This window comes from Lontra canadensis, unplaced genomic scaffold, assembly GCF_010015895.1.
Source record: "Lontra canadensis isolate GAN:19392208 unplaced genomic scaffold, GSC_riverotter_1.0 scaffold31, whole genome shotgun sequence".
NCBI classification, from domain to species: Eukaryota; Metazoa; Chordata; class Mammalia; order Carnivora; family Mustelidae; genus Lontra; species Lontra canadensis.
Window position 1 is genome coordinate 911,992 of NW_022631025.1, and position 24,485 is coordinate 936,476.

Below are 24,485 nucleotides of genomic sequence, written 5' to 3' on the forward strand. Positions count from 1 at the left end.
TAGGTGGTTCGTAGCGCCTACAGCTGCCGATGCGAAGGATCTAAAACAAAAGAACCCGGCGCACTTTCAATGGAATGATTTTAATTCCTTGAATTCTCAGAAAATCCCAGTCCTGGCCATCTATTCCAGGAGCATGCAGTAGGCGGCACCTAAAAGCTCTTGGGAGGCGAGCAGGCGCCATTTGAGCAAAAGCAGCGGCGGCTGCAGCAGCTGGCAGGGCTCAGAAGTCGGCGACCGAAGAGCGAGCGAGAGGAGGACGGCGGGAGGACAGCCGGCCTGGCGGCGCAGGTGCGGGGTGTGCGTGGTGTGCGGGGCGCAGGTGCGCGGGGGCGCGGGGGGCGCGGGGCGCAGGTGCGGGCAGCGCGTGGGGCGCAGGTGCGCGGGGGCGCGGGGAGCCGGTGCAAGGGGCGCAAGGAGCAGGGGCGGGGGGCACGCGGGGCGCGCGGGGCGCGCGGGGCGCAGGGACTGGGGCCGCGGGGCGAAGGGGCGCGGGCGCGGGGGCGCGGGGCGCAGGTGGCGGGGCGCACGGCGGGCGAGCAGCTGACAGCAGCGTCACGGCGGCGGCGCCAGGGAGCGCGCGCCCCGCCTGCCTCGGGAGGAGCCCGGCGCGCACAGCCTGCGCTGCCCTGTCCTATGCCAGGCGAGCTCGGGAGAGGCTCCGGGCAGAGTTGTGCGGCTCCTCAGGTAAGGACCCCCCCTCCTTCGCTGGGGCCTCGCCGCGTCCGCAGTGGGGCTCCGATGGCCCGGGCATCCTCGGGGGCGAGCCCCCGGGAAAGGGATCGCCGCCATCCGGGAGGGCGAGTCAGCAGTCGGGCTGGCGGAGTTGGCCCGCGGGGGACGAGCTGCATTTCTGTATCCTTGTCCGCGAGGGCGTGCGTCCCGGCCCCTCGTCCATAACGTGTTCTTGCAAAAAGAAAACCCGTCTCGTACGCGTTCCTGGGGATTCCTTCCAAAACAGGAGTTAGTGCTTTAGAAAAGCCTGCGGTGCAGGTGTTCTGTTGTGGAAGTTGATCGAATGGGTTTGCAGAGTCCTCAGAGATGGGGTCCGAGGGGAAGAAAATGCAGAGCACGTTGGGACTGCTGTTGGCTCAGCATGTTTTCCCACCGCACCGCAGCCCTTGACTAAGCTTGGCTGAGACCTGGCGATATATTTTAATTCTCCTTTTAAAGAAAGGAGCTCTCACGAGCTCCTTTCTCATGAGCTCTTCATGTGTGCCCCTGCCCCGTGTGCCCTGGGGTAAGGGCAGGCGCAGGGGAAATGCCCACCAAACCCCTTCTGTAGTTGTAAGAACGTGGCTTCCCGGAGATGACAATGACTCCTTCGGAGCTCCAGCTCCCGGGCTCCCTGCAAAGCGGGGCTGGCTTCTCGCCCTGGCTTCCCGCCCTGAGTCTTCCATCCATCCCCCGTCCGGCCAGAAAATTGCTGGTTTTCTCCTTTAAAACCAGTTCCCGTTCTTGGGGGTTTGGGAGACTTTTAAACTGGAGGCTCAGTGCACCCCCTAGTTCCCTCCATTGGCCACAGAAATACAGCGTCGTGGTGGGATTCAGTCCTTCCAACTGTGCAGTGACACAGCTCGTCTCCCTTGGGGATTTATTCTACATCTCTGCCCTTATTAACTTCGGAACGACCCCCTTCCAAGCGAGAAGCTAGTCATAGCATAGGAGACCTTCCCTGCTTTGAACTAAAAACCTATAAAATATTCTTTTTAAGGACGATTTTCTAGGTAACGGTAGAAAGCCAGAGCATTTCATATTCTCGATCAGTCCAAATGCACTTCTTTCCCAGTGGCATTTGGATTTGAAGGGGTGGAGTGGGAGGGAGAGAAAAGGGGAGGGTAAAATTAGGATAAATTTAACAAATTTGTGGGGGGATGATACTATTTTTTGGAGGGGGGCTTCATTGCCTGAAATTGCGAACCGTCAACAGTTCTGTCTCTGGAAGTGCAGGAGCCCAGCGTTCGTGTGGGCTGAGACACTGGAAGCCCCGTGGCTCATCTCACAGAAACAGGAGGGACAAGGCAGGGAAACCTTCTCATCCCCTTTAACACATGGCGGTTGGTTTGGTAAACGGGGCGATTGTCCAGGTGGTGAGCACAGGGAAGGGATCGGGGAGAGGTGATTGTCTCAGGGCACCTAGAATCCCTGCTTCCTCCTGAGCTACCCCTGCAGACGGCAATTAAATGTGCACGGTTATTGCAGAAACCTCCAGAATCTTTTCTTGTTCCAGCTTTAATAGTTGTTCCTCTCTAAGGAGAGACTCAGAAAACACCCAAATTGAATTCCGAGTTGTGGGAGTGCCTTCGTGCTTGCGGCTGGCAATCTGGCGTCGTCAGCAATCAGGGAATGCTGTCTGCGCTCGCCTACCTGCACATCTTACTGAAAAATTAGAGCCTTTGAGAAATAACCCACATTCGTTGTCAAAAGAGAGCGTGTCTGTGACAGTAAACGCGTGTTTGTTCTTCTAATTTTGTTGCCATAGTTGATATGTAATTAACCTTCTGATTTGGACAGAGCCATCATTTCTCGCCGCCCCCGCCTCCAAGGTAAATGCAGTGAATTTTTGCACTAAAAAAATTTCTTTGTTATAGAGGAGCATTTGGTTTTCTGGAGTGAGGAGATTGCCAGCACACGGTTCTAAGTCAGAGAGGGCGCAGTGTCGACCTGCAGGTTTCAATTCAGATAACCACTGGGTCCCGTTCTCACCTGTCAGGTGCGTTAGCTGTCCGCCCGCCAGTCGCTCCGTCTGGTGTAGCTACTCATAAGAAGCACATGTCTCTCTGAAGACACAACTGGTTTCTAGGACACCGGTTTTGGTTACGATTTAGCTAGGAAGATACCTGCTCTTGATCAGAAGGGAAGGTGATGGTTGTTATACCGTCACGATGGGCTGATGCGGTTTTACAAGTTACATGTACACACGCGTATTCAAGTAAGGGTTAACCTGAAGTCATTTAACGGCCGTCGCGTTTTATTTCGAGTCTTGCAAGTTTCTCTTCCTTCACCGGGTGAGGATTCCTCAGAGGCTTGGAGCAGATGTTCTCATGGCCTCTCTTGCTCTGCTCTCGCCATTTGCAAATCCAGGAAAGAAAGATCCCTTGCAGCCCTGTCCCCCCGTCCTTAGTGCAGTGAAGTATTTTGCTATAAACCAGTACTGTCCAAAATAAGTAGAGCATGTGAACCACGTCCGAAGAAGCACATTCGAAAAGCCAGAATAAACAGGTGAGGTGAGGGGCGCCTGGGTGGCTCAGTAGGTTAAAGCCTCTGCCTTCGGCTCAGGTCATGATCTCAGGGTCCTGGGATTGAGCCCCAAGTTGGGCTCTCTGCTCAGCCGGGAGCCTGCTTCCCCTCTCTCTCTGCCTGCCTCTCTGCCTGCTTGTGATCTCTGTCAAATAAATAAATAAAATGTTAAAAAAAAAGGTGAGGTGAATTTTAATAACATATTTTCTTTAACCCAGTCTCTCAGAAGTGACATTTTAAAGATATAATTGATACAAAACACTGATGGGACATTTTACAAGTTTTTTTTTTTTTTTTTCATGATAGATCTTCCACTTAGGGAGCATCTCAGTTTGGATGAGCTACACTTAAGAGGTCCATAGCCCATGCAGCTAGTGGTTATTGTACTGACCAGCAGGGCTATGGAATGTTAACTTTGTGACAAAGCAATTTAAAAGCTGAAAGGTTAGGAGCCATTAAGCCATTACATTGAACCAATTAAACACTATCAAAAATAAATATACAGATAATCTCACATTGCTATAAGACCAGTATCCTACCCTTCCGTACCACTAGCTAGTTGTGAGATCTTGAAACCTATTTTTGCTTCTTTATCAGCAGAACAGGAGAATTGGGTCAAATCATGGGTTGGGTCAGATGCCTTGGGTCAAATACCTGGGTCTCCGAGAATTAACCAGTAGAGAGACTTGTGGATCCGGCCCACCTGCAGCCTGGCAATCTGCTGTAGCACAAACAAAGGGAGCCACGCAGGGTGGTGTTGCCATTTTGCACAAGGACTGTCTGCTTTTGTCCAGTCCCTGATGGCGACGTCAGCAGCCGAGTCCCCATGTCCCGCGGGAGATCTTTCAGTTTTCATATTTAAATTCCTTTACTGGGCAGGTAACAGCAAACCTGTTGTAAAATCAGTAAGTAGCGTGTGAGTATGTATTTACTGCATGAATGACTGTGATTCACGGATATTTTCAAATTATCCTTCGCTGGTGCGTGTGCATTTTTGATGTTTCTCTCCATTTTAACACCATTAAGTAAAGTTTGGTGAAGTGCAATGCTTTATAACCGACTGGCCCATGAATACTGACTGTTTGAAGACCAGAAATGAGTGACCTTAATGAAAAGATGTCAGTTTCTTCACCCCAACCCGGGGTGGCCTTGGCGACTGGGGGTCAGTGAGCCACGGAGGGGGGCGGGGGCATTTCTATCACAGGGCTGGCTGTCTCCGAGCCAGGATGAGTTTAAAGACAGCAGCACCTTGTAAGAAAGGAGTTTGTGCCGTGTTGTTCTAAAGCTAATTAACATCTGGAAAGTGATTGTTTTCTGAAGTGAGGGAATACGGAGACGGCCCAGTTCTCCTCCCTTCATTTCTGAAGCTGGTTCCAGAAGGGTCCATGTGCTCATGAGAGTTCAGACAGAGGAGTCCTCGGAGGGGGACGCCTTCCTCCCTGCGTCATCTTCACCCTCCGATTGTCTTCCCGGGCCAGGCCTGTGACTTTCAATGTGGACTGTATCTTCAGCAGATACTGGGCAAGGGGGGCATGATCAGTATCCAGGTCTCTGTGCCTAGAACAAAGCCAGCAGCTTACCAGCTCTACCCCAGTGAGGACCCAGTTCGATGGCGTTCTCCTTTGTGTATGAACTTGGACTTGTCTTCCTAACTGTGCTACCCAGCCATCAGCCCCACCTGTCCGCACACATGCGCACGTAAGACCAGGGGGCTCTCTCGCTGTGCGCCCTGCTCGGGAGCTGTCCCCTGAGGCTCACAGAAAGCTGTCTGTGAAATAGTGTCTTGACACTGGGGATACGACACAGCAGTTTATCTTTCCGGCTTTCTCACTCATCGGCTATCACTTCATGCCTATCCCTCCTTGACGAGATGCCAGTGTAGCCACACCTGACGACAGCAGGTTTCTTACGACGCAGGCTGAGTATGTCGGTAAAGACCCTCCTGCTCCAGCAGGTCTCTCTCGGATCTCTGCTCTTGGCAAGGAACTATTTCTGGCGACTGAGTCAGAAAACATACGTGATTCGCTGCCCAACATGGCTGTTGCATTTTTAAAGTAATATGAGACCACTCTGGAAGGGGCTTGGCCGTAGTGTATGTTCCTATAGAACATACGTTTCTATGTTCCTCACGGTTCTAGCATCCTGAGCTCTGGTTCCGTTGTTGCTGATTGGGACCCGCGGGGATGCCTTCCAGGGTTTGCTGAGCCTCAGCTGAAGTGTGGTTCTGCCACCTCCTCGCTGTGCACCAACCGCCAGTCCTTCGCTCCCCCGGAGGCTCTGCTCCCGCATCTGAACGTTGAGGCCATGAGCGCCTGGATGGGAGGTGTTTCTGAGATGCAGCTTGTCTGGGCCTCTCTGCCCCTGCTGGAGGGTCCGGACGCCCGGCTGCCCTGGTTATGGTCACCGTCTGGTCAGTGTCGAACGGTTCTGCTCTTTCTACAAGTTGGCTTTGTTCCTCTCCTGCAGAGGCCGGCGTGGAGCCCTGGTCTGACATTGAACCTTGCTTCCAGAGGGGCTTCTGGCCTCTGGCCTCGGCCCGTCCTAGCTCACCTGGGAAACACACACTCCAACTAATCTTGAAAGATTGATTTTTTTTTTTTCTTTATATCTTGCTCTTTGAGCTGGGCCTGCAGGGACTCCGTGTTCTAATTCTGGTTAAATCCGTGCTCCTCCTTTTGCCAACTCTTTCCTTCTGTTCCTTGACCGAGCTCATCTCCCCACAGGCGGTCCCGTCTCTGTCCCTGAATTCATGCTGTTCTGTGTCTGGAATCATGTCCGCTGCTTGATGCCTTTGTGGCTCTGGTCTCTTCATCTCTGTAAGGCTCCTGGGGGGCCCAGTGCTGACCGAAGCCTACGGAGGGCAGGTGGTGCTGAGGACAGTCCAGTGTCACCTGTCATTGGATTCCACACACGCTGGCCGCCGCAGACTTCCGTGGCGAGTTCTGCTGACTTGCATTGTGACTGTGGAGAGGACACAAATCACTACTAATCAGTGGTTCAGGGCCCCCGAGTCCACGTCCTTGCCTTTGCTCATCCCATCGGCTTCTGACCTCTGACGCTCTTTGTCCTTCTCCAAGAGCATCGGCCCCACGTCCGGCGTCCGTCCTCACGGCACGTGCAGATGTCACCCGGGAGAGCTCGGTCATTCCCTCCTTCCCGCCCTGCTCCCTGTGGTTTCCACGGCCTGACCCTTCCGTGCAGCCATTACCTCTCGCAAATCTTTGCTCAGATGGCCACTTTGCAGGGAGCCCTTCTCTGGCCTCCGTTCCCTTCTGACGTCTGCGCCACATTCTCGAAATGGGACTGATGGGTATTGCATCCGTGCATTTTTATCGCGCACGCCCACACCCGTGAGAATCCGTCATCTGGAAGACCTTTAAAATGCTAGGAAAGAAGACTGATTTTCAGGTTTTTAGTTGTGCAGATGGGAGAGTTGTTTACGGACACATTCACCTGCTTCTGACCAAGTTACATAATAGTAGAAGCATCGTTTTTTCCCAGTTGTATAAAAAATAATGGACATACTGATTCACTGTATAGGCTGGGGGCACATAGCTTCGTCATTTGATGTATGTACATTGTGAAATGAGCACCCCAGCAGGTTCATCTAATATCCATTTTCTTATATAAATATAGGAAAAAGAAAAGAAAGAGAAAAAAAGGTTTTAAAGAAAAAAATATTCCCCTTGCGATGGGAACGCCAGATTGACATCCTCACAAGCGTCCCCGCGGATATCAGGGCCGCGCTGGCTCGGTCAGCGTTGCTGCACAAGGCAGTCCTACAACTCATGCATTTATAACTTAAAGGTGTCTCTGTTTTGACCACCTTCCTCCAATTTTCCCTTTCCCACCCTGTGCCTCTCGTAACTGCACATGCAAACTCTTTTTCAATGAGTTTGAAAATGGTTTTTGCGTGTTTTCGATTTCACGTGTAAGTGGAATTGTATAGTGTCCATCTTTCTCTGTCTGACTTATCCCACTTAGAATCATGCCTTCAGTGTCCATCCATGTTGTTGCAAACGGTAAGAGTTCTTTGCTGTTTTAATGCTTGCATCATATTCCATTGTGTAAATTTACATGACCCCTTCATGCCCTCATTCATCATGGACACTAAGGTTGTCTCTATGTCTTGATTATTGTAAATAGGCTGCAATGAACATTTCCTTTTTAGAAAATTTGTTGATAGTGTATAGAGATGTTACTGATTTTTATGTAAGTTTCATATCTCGCAACTCTGTGAAATTCATTGATTAGATATAACAGTGTTTTGGTAGAGTCATTAGGATTTTCTCTATATAAAACCATATTATCTTCAAATTAGACACAATTTTGATTCTTCCTGTCCAATTCTAATGCCCTTTGTTTCTTTTCTTGCCCAATTCCTCTGGCTACAATCTCTAGTACCATACTGAGTAGGAGTTGGTGTCAGTGGGCAGTCTTGTCTTGTTCCTGATGTTAGAGGAAAAGCTTTCAACCTTTCTCCATTGATGGTGTTAGTGTGGACTTGCCATATATGATCTTCTTATGTTGAGATAGGTTTCTTCTGCGCCTAATCTGTCGATGCTTTTATCCTGAGTGGATGTTGAATTTCGTCCCATGCTTTTCCTGCGTCTGTTGAGATGACCGTATAATTATTTTCTTTCATTCTATTGATGTGATCTGTCACATGCATTGATTTGCAGATGTGGAACCATCTTTGTGTCCCAGGGATAAACCCCACGTGATTAAGGTGAATGATTCTTACGACGTGCTGCTGAAGTCAGTTTGCCGGTATTTTACGGAGAATTTTTGCGTCTAAACTCATCAGGGTATTGGCCTGTCATTTACTTTTCTAATAGCATCCTTTTCTGATATGGGTATTGAGTATTCCCTCCTTTTCTTTCTTTCTTTTCTCTCTCTCTCTTTTTTTTTTTTTTTTTTTGGAAGAGTTTGAGAAGGACTGGTGTCGATTCTCCTTTACATTCACTAGTGAAGCCATCTGGTCTGGGCTTTTCTTTACTGGGAGATTTTCTATAGCAGAGTCAGTTCCCTTACTAGTAATTGATTTGTTCAGATTTTCTGTTCACAGGTTCCCAGTGGTAAGCCCCGGAGGTTCTGCTGTAGGTCTCATGGTGTGAATCAGAGTAGGGACTCCCACAGAGTGGCCCACAGTGCTGGGGCAGGCTGATTGTCCCTCCTGGGTTCTCTTTTCCCCCTGAAGGAACCAGAGGCTCAGGGGAGGCCTGTCCTCGTGGACTACACTGGCCTGAGGAAGGGGCGATGTGGTCAGTGTGTGGTGGTTCCTCTAACATGGACTGTCTTGGGCTCTGGGGTGCAGGCAGAGGGTGTTTCCACCTCACCTCCGTGTTCTAAAATTCCCTCAGTGGTGTCTTTTTCTTTTTTTTTTTTTTAAGATTTTATTTATTTATTTGAAAGAGAGAGACAGAAATAGTGAGAGAGAATACAAGTGGAGAAGCAGGCTTCCCGCTGAGCAGAGAGCCCGAGGCAGGGCTCGATCCCAGGACCCTGAGATCATTACCCGAGCTGAAGGCAGAGGCTTAACCCACTGAGCCACCCAGATGCCCCTGTCTTGTTTTTGACAAGATGTTAGTTGCTCTGCTCCAGGGGAACAAAGTCAGGAACAGCCCGTGTCACCATCTCAGTGACATCTACATGACTCTCCTGGGAGTGATTTTATGCATCTCTCTCCAAACTGCTCTCTCCACAGGGCAGTTGTGTTCCCAAAGGAGGGACTGGGTCTCTTTCTCATGCTTATAGTTTCATCTTTATATCACAGAGATAGAGAAAGTCTGCTTAGTTTTGTATAATACCTGCTAGATGGCCGACTGCTCAAAGCCATCTGCCATACAGAAAATGGCAATGAATTTAGAACAGTTGCATGTTGTATGAAAGATAAACGCATGACTTGCCTTTTCATTTGGCAACACTTACATAGTCCGTGCTACAAGGTAATTAGGAAGCCGCTCTGCAGCAGTAGACGGCATTTTTCTGGTTGCTTCTTATCTCCTTGTAAAGTGTGTTCAAGAATTTGAGTCTTATCTTAAAGGTTTTATTTTTGTATATTACATATTATTATATATTATTTATATATATATTAAAATACTTGCCTCATATGTAATATAATAAATATATATTCTTATCTCTTATAAATTAAAAATGCTTATTTTATATTTAAAAACACAGTTGGAGATAGGCATATAGAAAAGAATGGAGCTGGACCGCTTTCTTATACCATGTACAAGAATAAACTCAAAGAGATAAAAGACCTAAATGTGAGACCTGAAACCATAAAACACCTAAAAGAAAACACAAGTGGTAATCTCTTGGACATTGGCCCTAGCACTGTATTTATGGACATGTCTTCTCGGGCAAGGGAAACAAAAGCAAAATCAAACTATTGGAACTGCACCAAAATAAAAAGCTTTTGTACAGCCAAGGGAGCCATTGATGAAACAAAAAGGCAACCTAGTGAATGGGAGAAGATAGTTGCAAATGACATATCCAAGAAGGGATTAATATTCAAAATATGTAAAGAACGTATATAAGTCAACACACACATACACAAACCCCTCAAATAATCTGATTAAAAATGGACAAAAGACCTAAATAGACATTTTACCAAAGAAGACATGCGGAGAGCCAACGGACACACGGAAAGATACTCAGCTCACCTGTCATCAGGAATGTGAATGGAAACACGGTGAGGTACCACCTCACAGCTGTCACGATGGCTAGAATCAAAAGGACGAGAAATAACGAGTGTGGCTGAGGATGTAGTGAAAAAGGAACCTTGTGCACTGTTGGTGGGAACCCAAGCTGGTGCAGCCAATGTGGGAACCACTATGGAGGGTCCTCAGAAAGTTACTGTAGGATCCAGTAATCTCACTGTGGGGAATTTACCCAAAGAAAATGAAAACACTAGTTGAAAAAGACACACGCATTCCTATGTTTATCGCAGTGTTATTTATAATAGCCAAGATAGGAAAGCCCGGAGGTGGCAGGGGTAGGGGAGTAGATGAAATAGGTGAGGGGAAAAATTAAACCAAGTATCCAGAATGCACGATAGCCGGGAGCTCCTGCCTACGTTGGGCTCACACTTCTTTGCTGTAAGAACTTACTGAATGGTACAATAAATTCACACCGGTTCTGTCTCTTACAATGTTAGCACATCTCCTTTTGGAAATTTTTATTTCACTTGTCGTTGTCAACTGTGAGTGGTCAGTGTTCTGTCCGTGTTTCACAACTTCATTTTGTTTCTTTGAAGGACTCATTTATCTTCCCTGGTACGATTTTCCTTGTTTGGCTCACAGAAATGTATTCCAACAACAGATAATCACTTAGTACGTGCTGAGGATTCCCGATGAGTCAGATGCCTGGTAAATGAATTCAGCAGGGACCCTGCCTTTGCGGTGCCGATACTGGGCAAGGAGTGGGGAGAGCACACAAACCAACCAGCCAACACTGACAGAAGAGAGCCCGTGCCAGAGCGTCTCACTGAGAGAGAATCGTTAGAGCAAATACTAGATGCACAGAAGTGTGTTCAGACCTTTGTACTTTGGCTCAACTGTAGCAAATCTCTCCTCTGAAACTTCTCCTATGGGTTCCTTGCACCTCGAGCATTATTATTTCTTATTTATCTTTCTATGGGATTCTCTATATCCTATATTTCAGATATATAACAGATTTTATAGGATTCTGTATATCCTATATTTCTATAGGATTCTGATTTTGGTTTGTCACCACACATGTTGACATATTATTTTATATACTTTGTCACAGCAGGAAAATCAGTATTTTTTCTGATGACTTGGGGCTTTTTCGCCTGTAACTATTAATTAGAAGAGGATTCTAAGAATTTTCTAAAAAAAATCACCTTTAATTCAATTTTTGTAACTCATGGGATTAATTATAACGTGTTGTTGAACGTTTGCTAAAGAAAAAAGTGTAAGGATTTGTTCCAGAACACTGTATACCAGCAAATACACCGTGTGAGCCAGACATATAATTTTGCATTTTGTAAAGAAACTACATTTTAAAACATAAAGGCACAGGTGAAGTTAATTAATTAATTTATTTTTTAGAAGTTTTTTTTTAAGATTTTATTTATTTATTTGACAGAGAGAGAGATCACAAGTAGGCAGAGAGACAGGCAGAGAGCGAGGGGGAAGCAGGCTCCCCACTGAGCAGAGAGCCTGATGTGGGGCTCGATCCCAGGACCCTGGGATCATGACCTGAGCCAAAGGCAGAGGCTTGACACCCTGAGCCACCCAGGCGCCCCAGGTGAAGTTAATTTAAGTAATATATGCAATGTATATGAAATAGCATCATTTTACGTTATCAGTGATATCATAGCTGTGAATGGGGTATGCAGCAGCTTTTTTATACTAAGGTCCGAAATCCAGTGCAAGAATTCTCCCTTGAGTCTCGCCGAAGCTCACGTGGGGAGTGCTTTCCATGTCGGACACGAGTCTCATGGGGTTTAGTGTCAAAAGCCAATGCCTAATGTCTCCTTTGGTGCAGTAGAAGAGTGGGTCCAGGAAGTAGGTGCCAGTGTTAATTGGTCTTCTCAGGAAATTAGATTTTTGTTTGGTTTTGCCAGATCAGATCAGACCATTAATGCTTTTACTGTGCAGCGTGGGTGAGCAAGGGGAGGGACCATCTGCCTGCCGCTGCTGTCCATTGTGCTCGTGTCCTGTGTGTGGTCTTTAGGGCCCAGTTCTGTGGTTGCTAAAAATGTTCACACTTACAATCAGACTTTTCTTGTGCTAAAATACAGGCAACGTAAAATCCACCGCTTGCATCATTTTCTTTTTTTTTTAATTTAATTTTACTTTTTCACTGTTCCAAGATGCATTGTTTATGCTCCACACCCAGTGCTTCATGCAATCCGTGCTCTCCTTAGTACCCACCACTAGGCCCTCTCAACCCCCTACCGCCCTCCCCTCCAAAACCCTCTGTGCATCACTGAACATGCGTGGCCTGGCACACGTTTATACTGTCCTACCACCATATGTCTGAGGAACCCGTCACCTCCCCACACTGAAACTCCGTCCCGGTCAGACACTAACCCTCCATCGTCTCCTCCTCCCAGGCCTAGCACACCTCCTGCTGCTTTCTGTCTCCACCAATCTGAGTACTCTGGGGACCTCACGTAGGTGGGATCTTATCATCCCTGTCCTTCTGTGACTGGCTCATTGCACTTGGCGTGCTGTCCTCAGGGTTCATCCGTGCCATAGCAGGTGTCCGGACTTCCGGCCCCGTTATGGCTGAGTAATGATGCATTGCGAGTATGTCCTGTTTGGTTTGCGGAGTCCTCCGTCCGCGGACCCTGCGTTGCTCCCCCTGCTGGCTGTAGTGATTAGTGCTGCCGCGAACAGGGGTGTGCGAGCATCTTTTCAGTATTTTAGCTACATGTCTGTGTATTGTTATCTATCAGTTATTTGGGGATGTACACCCAGAAGTGGATTGCTGTGCCAGTTCTATGTTTAATTTCTCCACGGTCTTCTCTGATTGCTTTTTGGTCATTTCTTTGGGTTTTGGAGAGTGCACATCCTACGGGTGTGAAGGGTGCCTCAGTGTGGCTTTGAGCTGTGTTTTCTTGGTGACTAACATGGAACATCTTTTCATGTGCTTCTTGGCCACAGGTACATTTTCTTTGGAGAAATATTTAGACGAGCCCTTTGTCCATATGTTGGTGGGTTTGTTTTTTGTTTGGCTACTCAGTTCTGAGTCCTCTGTCTTTTCCTTATGATAGCGTCTTATCAGAGTGTAGGACATATTTCCCCCATTGTGAGTTTTCTTTTCTCACTTTCTTGATAACGTGTTCTTTGCTGCATAAAAGTTTCTAATTTTGCCAAAGTCCAATTTACTTATTTGTGTGACATTCCAAAGGGCCCCAAGTAGTCAAAACAATCTTAAAAAAGAACTTCAAAGATGGAGGCTTCACACCTACAGATTTTCAAACTCACTGCAAAGCCACAGTAGATAAAACAGCGTGGTGCCGGCCTAAGAAGACAGATTGCCCAACGGAGTGGGATGGGGAGTCTAGAAATAAGCCTTCACCAGCACGGCTCATTGATTTTGGACGAGGAGGATCAAGATCGTTCTTTGGGGGAAGAATTGTCTCCTTAACAAGTGGTGTGGGGATGACGGGATAGCCATGAAGTTGGGCCCTTCTCACACCATATACAAGAATTAACTCAAAACGTGTCGGTGGCCTGACTGTAAGAACGAAAGTCATGAAACTCTTAGAAAAATTCATGGGGCTGAAGCTTCATGACCTTGGACTTGGCAGTACTTCTTAGCTAAGACCCCCCCGGCCGGAGTAGCAAGTAGCTCATGGCTGTCTGAGGGACACCTCTGTAGCCACTGGCCCATTTTGTCAGCTTTTCTTTGGCTCAACCTAGAAGCCCACCTAACAACGTGCACCTATGCAGAGGCCCGTTTCAATAGGCTGATGGCAAGGAAGGCCCGGGGCTGCACAGGGCCACACACTGAGTCTTGACGCCTGGCACCGGACGCTTTCTTGCTCCTGGTACCCAGAGTTCCCTTGTTCCCACTGCCTTCCTCCTCCGGGGTCCACTCAGCTGCGGGGTTAGCTCGCGCCAGCGGGCGTGGAAGGTCCAACCTGGGAACTGATCCTCTGACCAGGATGATGATGGTATTTTTATCTGCAAGATTTGCCTCTTCATTTCCCATACCTGCATGGGAAGAAAAGGAGGCAAGCAGAAAGTGCCCCAAAGATAGTCAGGCTCTTGGCAGTGTGTAAAGCATCACCAAATGCATGTTACTTTGTTCCAACACGTTTCTGAGCATGGAGTCCAGGGGACAGCATCAGATGATCACCAGGGGACCTTTCTTCTGTGCCTCAGCTGCGGGCTATGACTCGACTCTAATAATGACAGCCTTAAAGAATAATATACCCCAATCCAAGCCGCATTTCCGTGTCTCTCCGTTTGTTTCATTCTTGTGGATACCGTGAGTCTTGCAGGGGTACCTGAGGACACCCCCCTCCTGACACCCCCCAGGGGTGGGAGCCCCATTATCTGGGTGCAGATAGTTGTGCCTGTCCTCTGTTTCAACACTTGTCCTTAAGCTGCAGGGCAGGATGTTTCCAGAACACCATGAGGCAAGGTTCTGGGAAAAGGAGTCTGCTTCTTTGGGGAAAGATAAGCCCCCGATGTTTAACTCTTTATGTCTGACAAATGTTTCCCACTAACAAATCAATCATTTTTTAGGGTCCACAAAGAAGGGACATGAAGTGAATGTTTAATTAAATGGAGATTCTAAAAATAAATAAAAGTACATCTCCTCTCTAGAGAATTTACCTGGAATTTGTTTAACAACGAAGTATAAGTGTTGTGATGAAGACGAATGTGTTTGAGGAGAAGGCACCCTGGAGAACCACGGCAAGGATGGAGCAGAGATCGCCCGTGTAATCTTCAGGAGAGGCACGTGTCTTTGATCTCAGACCATCGATGGGGGTTTGTGGCAAGAGAGCACCCAGATGGTTAGGTTTTTCCAAATGCTCACACTTCATGAGCTGAATTCTTCTACTCTAGGAGATTAGGTTTAAATGATTTATTTTACATATATATATGTGTGTGTGTGTGTGTGTGTGTGTGTGTGTGTATATATATGAAAACATTATATATATATATATATATACGTATATATAATTTTCTCTTTTTTTTCCGCAAGCTTAATTCAGGCTAGAACGCAGGTGAAGACTGTGGTTTTACAGATATGCTCCTTTTTTCTCATTCATAGGAATCTGCTGTTTCTCCCACAGGAGGTTTGGATGGGCAACGTCTGTGAGTCAGGAAATTGAAGTCCATTTCTCCCTGATTTTTAGCCCTATAGGCTAGGATAGCCTCCTGTCATTCTGCACCCTGTGACAGCACCTGTAGGGCCCGTGTCCCCCCACACCCTGCCACACCCCGAACTTCTCCAGGTACCAGCTGGGCGTCCTGCCCGTTAGCTCACTTCTGACACTGTGTAGCCAAGAGGAGATGAGCTCTCGGGCTGAGGGCTCAGTCCTGCAGGCAGCCTGCTCTCCCTTTCAGATGCCCGTGGCAAGCCCTAATGGTCGCCTGCGCTTCCGACTGGCTAGAAATCAGAGATTTCCACGACCCCCTCCTTGGGTTTGATTAATTTGCTAGAGTGGTTCCCAGAGCTCAGGGAAGCACATGGCTTACTAGGTCAGTGGTTTATTAGGTAAGGGGGTAGCTCGGGGAGAGCAGATGGAAGAGGAGAGGCTCGGGGCCAGGGCTGAGGGAGGGGTGGAGCTTCTGTGCCCACTCCAGGTGCCCCTCTCCCTGCTCTCCCTGCAGTCCCCATGCACCCCTGCCCGGGATCTCTCCAAATCCTATCCTTTTGGGGTCTTATGGTGTCTCCATTACATGGTCACAATCAACTAAATAACTGGCCATTGGCAGAGTCAACCTCCAGGCCTTCTTTCCTCCCCGGAGGTGGGAGGAAGGGAAGCTGCAAATTCCCAGGCTCCCTTTAGGGCTGGTTCCCCTGGCAACCAGCCCCCCAATCTTTAGGCACTTTTCAAAGGTCGTCTCATTAACATAAACCCAGTGTGGTGGAAAGGGGCTCCTCGTCAGTAAAAAGACACTCGTTTCCCCTTTATGGCTCTAGAGACCAGATCTTTTACTAAAAGACACTCCCATTGCTGTCCTCACTCAGGAGATGCCAAGGGTTTTGGAAGCTGTGGGCCAGGAACCATGACGAAGACCAAATATATACGAAAAATGTCTTTTCATCATCTGAATGATCAAATGTGTATTTCTTATAAATCACAATACCGTACCGCTAACCTCAGTTTCCATATTTAAAATGTCTCATTTTGAATTCTTTAGTGTAAGACATGCAATTTATGATACTTTGGGATGGCTCATTTCCTCCCTTTCCCTCATTTATCTATGTATAAGCTTTTCAGACGTGTAAGGGGATGAGAGAGTGTTGAATCCAGGCAAGTTCCAGAAAAGGAGAGTAGAGACGTATCCAGACTGTCGTCCTACTCAGGGCACGGGCTCTGGGGGACAGATCTGTGCACCCGGAGATCCCCTCTAGCTGCCCCTCCCAGCCAACATGGTGATTCTTTCGTAAATCAGGGGACAACCGGGGATTAGCAGACATTCGTGAAAACAACGGCCGTGAACAATGGACAGACAGAACCCGAGATAGCTCAGATATGTGACAAGGACAGCAGCCAAAATGTCAGTCAGCGTTCTCACTGACAGCATGGTGTCGCCTTCCTTGAGATAAGAAAGAAAAGTGCTTCTGTGAGAAAGGAAGATCAGAGTGCCAGAAAGGTTCTTGAAAGTATAAGGGGAAAGATTCTAGAGAAATCAGGAACAGGCACACTCCCTCCATCACCTAGGAAGAGTTCCAGAAAGAGAGAGAAGGCATGGCGGCTGGGATGATGCACTTTTTTAAAAAGAGGAGAAAATTTGGCCAGGCTGTGAGGTGATCAGGTTTTGCAGCCTTCCCCAACCCTCAAAATACAATTAAAAAGCAGTTCTCCGTCCATCCTGGTGAGATGCTGTAACTCCCAGAGTATAGAGAATATTCTCTGCTTGCCAAAGAAAAGGGAAGATCCCAGCTTCCCTCTAGAGATAAGAATCTCCTACTGACTTGGGTGTCGCATGGGTATCCCTGGATGATAAGGTTAAAAATCAGAGAATCCTTAAAATCTGAGGAAAGCACAATTTGAGCTTAATTTGGCTGCAGGATTGCATCTATCAGGTGAGAAAGGCATGCACTCAGAAGTGTCAGTGGCATCAGAATTTATCAGTAATGTTTCTACCAAAACAAAAATGGATCCAAGGAAGGTGATGATAGACTGAAATCCAAAACTTGGCAACTAAGAGTCACCAAGGTAAAAAAATAAAAAAAGCGAGGAGGAAAAACCTAGCCAAACCTAAGACCCCCCGTGATGCTGACACAGAAAATTACGCATCAGTCAGGAAAGTCTGATTGACAGTGACCTTTTCCTCAGTGGGTTCAATCCTACTCTCTACTTTTGCCTTGAAGAATCTGTACAACCCCCTTCCTTTTTTTAAATTTTTCTTATTTATTCGTCAAAGAGAGGACACAAGCAGAGGGAGAAGCAGACTCCCCACTGAGCAAGGAGCCTGATGCAGGACTCGATCGAAAGACCCTGGGCCGAAGGCAGATGCTTAACCGACTGAGCCACCCAGGCGTCCCTACAGAACCCTTTTAATGCTGTTTATTGATAGGGTTTAGAAACAACCTGCAGGCAAAAGACTTAATATAAATTTTAGAATAAATTGTCAGTATTGTACCTAGAAAATTGAAATACTGTACTTTAAATAATGTACTTTAAAAATAGAGAACTAACAAAGCCTAGGCAGCTGAGGAAGGCATTGTGCTAATCCCACAGAAGGACATGGCCCAGTCAGCAAGTCAAGACACTAAGATCTAGGATTCAAGCAGCGAGTGCATTATTTAAAATTATAATGGTGAACATCAGGAAGTGACAACTGAGTGCCCGTTCTTTTCAACAGCGGCTATTTCTGGAAAGAGAGACAGGCAGCAGAAGGAAGGACGGGGCCTGGGTGTGGATGAAAGCGCGTCTTACGATCTCCTTTATCTTTTAAATCAACTCATCGTTCATTTGTTTGTTTGAAAGTTTTTAAGCTGAAACATCACAGGTGGTTGGGGTGGGTCTGGGGTGGGGGTTTTGTGTCTCCACGAGACCCATCCGGATACACTTTCCCCTAGAGTACCCCAGACTGGTTATCCCTTCCCCTTCCCTTAAGCCCTGAATCTCTAAGAGAAGTCCGCGCTTGTCTTCCTGGCCATCTCTTTAGTCCTGCGGCCCCCAAATGCACTGCAAGGTGGCTCTGGCTCCCTCCACAGCCCCTGGCACACCAATTATATGAAGTGCTGTCCCAGTCTTCCTCCACCTGCTACCGCCCTACACTCTATCAGTAAGGATATTTTCTTTGAACTTGGGTCTGAGATCCAAACCTATGAGGTGTCCCGGTTTTTTATGATGTCTGAAAAATTTTGATATTTCATTCACATGATAGTTTTGAAAGATGAGGTTCACTCAGAACAATCTGGCTGACCACCCTGTTAACCCTGAACATGTCACTTCTCACACTGGGGTCCCTGGACCTCTTCCTCTGTATCTGCGAATCCGTTTCAGAATCAAGAGATGAGCACGCGCAGTGGCTTACTGCCCCTCAGTGAGTTTGGGATCAGGAAGTACGTGCTCTCCACCTTCTTCCTTCCTTCCCTCCTCTCCCTTCTTTCTACATTCAACATTGTTTCACTATTCTGGGCCCTTTGAATTTTCATGTGAATTTTGGAATCAGCTTGTCAATTTCTGTAAAGTAGCCATTTGGGATTTTTGTAGGAATTGTATTGAATCCATAGGTGATTTGAGGAATATTGCCATTTTAACAAAATTAAGTCCTCTGACATTTAAACATGGGTGCCTTTCCACTTATTTAGGCTTTTAGATTCTTTCAACAATATTTTTTAATTGTCAGTGTAATGTTTATGCTTCCTCATTAATTTTATTCCTGAGTATCTTACGCTTTTTGATGATACTATGAATGGAATTGGTTTCTTAAATCTGTCTCAGATTATTCATTGCAAGCATGTAGAAATACAGTTGATTTCCACGTGGACACCCAAAACCCTTTAAGGGGTAGTTTATTGGTTCTTTTTCCTTTGTGGAAGATTTCTTAAAATTTTCTATGGACAAAGTTATGCCGTCTGCCATAAATGGTTTCGTTTTTTCCTTTCCGATCTGGATGCCTTTTATTTCATGTTCTTGACTTTTCTTCTAGTCAAAACCTCCCGGAAAATAGCAAATAGAAGCTCTAAGACTGAGAACTCTTGTCTTTTTCCTGGTCTTTGGGAGAAAACTTTCAGTCTTTCATCATTAAGTATTTTCTTAGTTTCCCTGTTGCATAATGTGCCTTTTTTCTGGTTGGGGAAATTTCCTTTTATTCTTGATTCTCTTTTTTTTTTTTTTTAAATCATGACTGAGTGCTGAATTTTGTCAACTTAATTCCTTTTTGTATCTACTGAGATCTATAAATTTTTTAGTCTTTTATTGATAATGGTATGTTATAGTAATATTTGAATGTTAAACCAACTTTGCATTCCTGGTATAAATCTCACTTTGTTATAATGTACAATCTTGTTTATATATTGATGGATTCAGTTTGCTAGTATTTTGTTGAAGATTTTTGTATATATTCATAAGATTTTGTATATATTCATATATTTTGTATATATTCATAAGATTTTGTATATATTCATAAGAGATACTGGTGTGTAGTTTTATTGTGAAATCTTTTCTTCAAGCTGGCATCAGGGCTTCAAAAACAGTGACAAGTGTTCTTTCCTAGTCCACTTTCTGGCAGAGTTTGTAAAGTGTTGGTATTAATCCTTCAAATGTTTGCTGGAATTCACCAGTGAAGCCGTCTGGACCTGCCTTTCCTTATGGATAGTTTTTTGATTACTACTCTGCTACAGGTCTCTTCAGAGTTTCCATTTCTGCTTGATTGAGCTTTGATAGTTTGGGTCTGTCTCATCTGAGCCACTAGTGTTACCATGTTACCATGAGGCAGGTCACAGGAGCTCCTTATAACACATCATATTTCTGCAAGGTCTGTAGTAATGTCTCCTCTTTCACTTCTGATTTTAGCAGTTAAGTCTCCTCACTTCTTTGGTCAGTCTGGCAAAAAGTTTGTTAGTTTTGTTGATATTTTGAAAGAACCAGCTTTGAGTTTCTTGATTTCTCTCTATTGTTTTTCTATTCTTTGTTGTACTAACTCTCACTTTAATCTTTCCTACATTTTTCTTACTTTGGGTTTAGGTGGGTGATTAGGCTACCGATTTGCAATCTTCATTCTTATTTAACAGAGATATTCATAGCTACAGTTTCCTTCTAAACACTGCTTCAGCTACATCCCCTCCACAATTTTTTTTTTTTTGCCTTCTTCACACTTTGTGCCTTCTCTCCAGTTTGTACCCCTGACCCTACTGCTCCTTTGTGATCCCTTTTGCTGCCCAGTCCTCACTAAATGTAGTCAGAGAGCTTGGGTTCCCAACCACACCAGTGCTGGGTCTTGTCTTGTCTCACTAGCGCCCCCTAGCAGCTCTGAAAAGAAGGTGCTATTATTACGTCTATCTTCCGTTGCAGGCAACTCTAGTGCAGGAAGTGTAAGTAGATAACTCACCAAGTTCTCTTACATCAGATTTGACATTTGGTCTTCTCTCTTGCTATGTGCCTTCTCCCTGGCCAATTTTACTTTTTATAGTTCTATTTCTGTGTAGATGAGACCTACGCATTCATCGCTAGACTAGACTTCTCTGCTGACCTTTCAGACTAAAGCCCAGTCACCAACAGATACTATCTCTACCTGTCTGTCCTACAAACCTGAAGCAATCACAGCTGCTTCCTCATCTTCTTCAAACCTGCCTTTCTTCTTGACTGACATGCCACCACTTACCTGCCTGCCCATCTCTGCCCAGATGGCAGCACTGGCTTAGTACCCCGGCATGAACATTGGCTCTACTCCCGCCCTTGGACATTGGCAAGAGGCAATGTCTCCTGGATAATGTGATGTTCATCACTCCGCATCTTCACCCAGCCCTTGGTGGCATCTCTCCTGAGGGTCCCACTGGGCTTTCCTCCTGCCTTGGCTTATGATTCGACCACTGTCAGATTCCTGCTTCTATGCCACCACCTTAGGGCAGCCGTGTCTGGAATCCCGGGTTGGATGAGTTGCCCTCAGACACCTCTTTTGCAGCACCACTGTGATATAATTTATTAATTATCTGTGAAGTCATCTTCTCATTTCTGCCTGCTTCACTTAATCCTAAAATCCATGGGAACAGAGCCCCTGCCTTAGGTCTGCCCTCTGCACACAGGTTTTCTGACCCCTCGCCCAGAGCCTGGTCTTTCCAGGAAGCTCAGTAGATAGTTCTCGGGCAAGTGCACAGCTGTAGCTCTGGATTCTTCCTATTTGTGTTTCATGTTGGCTTTCTCCATTTTGGTTGCCAGCGGAATAATGGAGACACCTTAGCAAGGCCAGCCGCATACTCAGCACACACAGGATGAGCGTGAGCTCAAGGCCAAGGGCTATAGAGATTTTGGAATACGGAGCTTAAGACACATTCCCTTCCAGGTGGATGCTCCCAGTCCAGACTGAGCTCAACAGCCATAGTACAAGCAAGGCTGAGTGTGGACCTGGCCTCCCAAGAACAGAGAGTGGTTTGTTCTGAGGTTTCAAGCCAGGTCCCAGAGACCACTGCATTTTCTTTTTTTAAATGTAGAACAGTGTATTATAATTCTGCACTATTAAGTTGATCACAATGATCTTGTGGGCATTTAATAGATTGTCCAAACTCCGGAGCGGGCTTTCCTTAAGCCTTTTGCTATCTTTGAACTACCTGACACCTCTCTGTGTTTTCCTGGGACATTTGATGCTTCTTCAGCCTCCTGGTTGGTGAGGGATTCCCAAGTGCTTGCAAGTACGGCTGAAGATTTCATTGAGCTGGTTTGGAGGCAAACACTGAAGCTCAGAGAAGAATTGGAAGATGGAATGCCGGCATCCTGGGCTTCGATCTGATGCCCTGTCTGCCACTGGACATAGTTACACCTATTCATTTCTATGGCTAATTACACTTAATCATTGGCCTCTGAAATTGACTTTGCTGAGCAGTCCCTTTTCTTATGGTCCATGAGTTACTGGAGATGGGAAGCGTGATCAGCAGCACCGTGGTTTCCTGGAAGAAATGGGTTCCATGCTTCACATTTCTACAGTCTTGTCCACCTGGGGGGAAAAATGGATCTTGCTTAATTCTCTATTTCTTTGTCTGTTACATGTCCTTCCTTCCCGGAGAAGAGACAGGACAAAAGATAGTTGGTCATCCATATGTGAGGACAGCACACTTCCTCTTGGGCGAGAGGCAATGTTTGTAATGAAGAAAAACCCCATTCTGCTCCATTTTAGCAACCACTTGTGGATGTTTCTTCTGTTACCTCAATAACACGTGACTCCTGGTAATTCTTAAAAAGAAAGTACTTATAATCATTTTAATTTTGATTGAAATTTGATTTGAATGAGTGGGCCCTCCAAGCATTGTAGTTACCTGTCAACGCTTGCTGCTCAGTGACCCAGTCCATACCACGGCCTTGGCAGTGACCAAGCCACTGCCTCCAGCTCCTGGTATAGGTGGCCTGGGGACCCCCCGCGGGGGGGGGGGCAGGGACACTTGGTTTGTGTGCCAGGCCCACCTGTCTCCAGCCACGTGAAGTCCGGGAAGTTACACTCCCTGATGCCTTCTGTGCTTCTAGTGTTCTCAGTGCACAATGGGGACAGTGACACCAGGGCTGTAGGTGGTGAGGATTTCATGGGTTAATATAAACATTGAATAAATATTAACAGCATTCTCTTCCCCACCCCTGTAGTTATAAAAAATCATATAGTATGACTTGAATGTACTTTGGGTGAAACAATAAGGGTCCTCTGTGGTTGTGTGTGTGTGTGTGTTGGAGGGTACTTCATGCCCATCTCCCCTTTCCCTTCCCTTGATGCCACCTCCCTTGGACTGACTCGGCACCTTCTCCCTAGACACAGGGTTGCTCAGGGTCGTGGTCTAAGAAGGAGAAACAGACTGACTCTAGTTACTACTTAATAGAGCAACGGTCGGTCCTACTGAAAATTGGAGATTGACCATAATTACTAGAATTCTAGACTTTTTAAAATGAAACTCAAATTATCTTATGTCGGGAGCATGAAAGCAAAACATATCCCTCCTGTTCTTTTTAAGCTACCAAACGAGGGTAATGTGCTCCTTCTCAAGATTTTCTTCTTTTTCTTTTCTTTTTCTTTTTTTTAAACGAATTGTCTCCCACGTCTGGTTCCTCGGCTAGGTGCTTCCTGGTGACAGTCAGAGGTCCTAAGCAACATGCCGGAACAGAGCAATGACTACCGCGTGGCCGTGTTTGGGGCCGGGGGCGTTGGCAAGAGCTCGCTGGTGCTGAGGTTCGTGAAGGGCACGTTCCGGGAGAGCTACATCCCCACGGTGGAGGACACCTACCGGCAGGTGATCAGCTGCGACAAGAGCATCTGCACGCTGCAGATCACCGACACCACAGGCAGCCACCAGTTCCCAGCCATGCAGCGGCTGTCCATCTCCAAGGGCCATGCCTTCATCCTGGTCTACTCCATCACCAGCCGGCAGTCGCTGGAGGAGCTCAAGCCCATCTATGAGCAGATCTGCGAGATCAAAGGGGACGTGGAGAGCATCCCCATCATGCTGGTGGGGAACAAGTGCGACGAGAGCCCCAGCCGCGAGGTGGAGAGCGGCGAGGCCGAGGCCCTGGCCCGGAAGTGGAAGTGCGCCTTCATGGAGACCTCAGCCAAGCTCAACCACAACGTGAAGGAGCTCTTCCAGGAGCTGCTCAACTTGGAGAAGCGTAGGACCGTGAGCCTCCAGATCGACGGGAAAAAGAGCAAGCAGCAGAAAAGGAAAGAGAAGCTCAAGGGCAAATGCGTGGTCATGTGAAGTCCTGTCCATGGGAGGAGCCACAGCGTGTCCCCCTATCCCCACTCCCATCCCCTTCCCCACCTCACATGACACCCACCATCGTCAGGGTAGCATGTCTGATGCCCACGTGTTCAACATCGCCTTTGGACCGAGCCGCACGCCCTGTCCTTCCCGAGAGGGCCCTTCATGCCACCACCGATAAGCAACCCCTCTCCAGAATCAGGGATTCTGCCCAGCCCTTTGGATGGACGCCCTGCCTTGCCCGGCCTCGTGGGGGATGGAGAGGCTCTGGCTGTCTCCAAAGGCGGCTTCACCAGGAAGGGATGGTCTGGGTTGGCAGGAGCGGGTCCCATCTGCATGCGTGCGACAGTGTGGGACCCCCAGCCACGGCTCACCCCGACCAGGCCATCCCCCGCAACTCTCTCAAAGCTGGACACCTTTGGGGCTGGGAGGGGCAGGAGGGGAGGAGCCCAGGCCAAGTTTATTCCATTTCAGGTCCTTTAGCTGAATCACAAATAACATGTCACAGTGGCCCCCAGACGGTGCTCGCTGATGGGTCCCTGACACGTGAGGTTTGCTGCTTAAGGGGGAGGCACTCCCAACACCAGACCTCATTAGGGGGTGTCCCTGTCACTTTTAGGAGGATTTATTTTACATACAGTGGTGGCATCCTGCTGGGTCAGACACCCTGCAGG

The 24,485-nt window shown here is 47.2% G+C and overlaps 1 protein-coding gene across 4 annotated transcripts; it reads left to right on the forward strand.

Annotated features, from left to right (window-relative positions):
• Positions 1-24,197, forward strand: DIRAS2 (DIRAS family GTPase 2). 4 transcript variants are annotated; one of them, XM_032866414.1, is made up of 2 exons: positions 1-288; positions 23,174-24,197. In XM_032866414.1, exon 2 carries the CDS (start codon positions 23,209-23,211, stop codon positions 23,806-23,808), a length of 600 nt encoding a protein of 199 aa, XP_032722305.1. In that variant the 5' UTR covers positions 1-288; positions 23,174-23,208; the 3' UTR covers positions 23,809-24,197. The 4 variants fall into 4 exon arrangements, with proteins under 4 accessions (XP_032722305.1, XP_032722303.1, XP_032722304.1 ...); XM_032866412.1 differs by lacking the exon at positions 1-288 and adding an exon at positions 547-684 and having other exon boundaries at positions 23,142-24,197; XM_032866413.1 differs by lacking the exon at positions 1-288 and adding an exon at positions 547-684.
• The last annotated feature ends 288 nt before the right edge of the window (positions 24,198-24,485 follow it).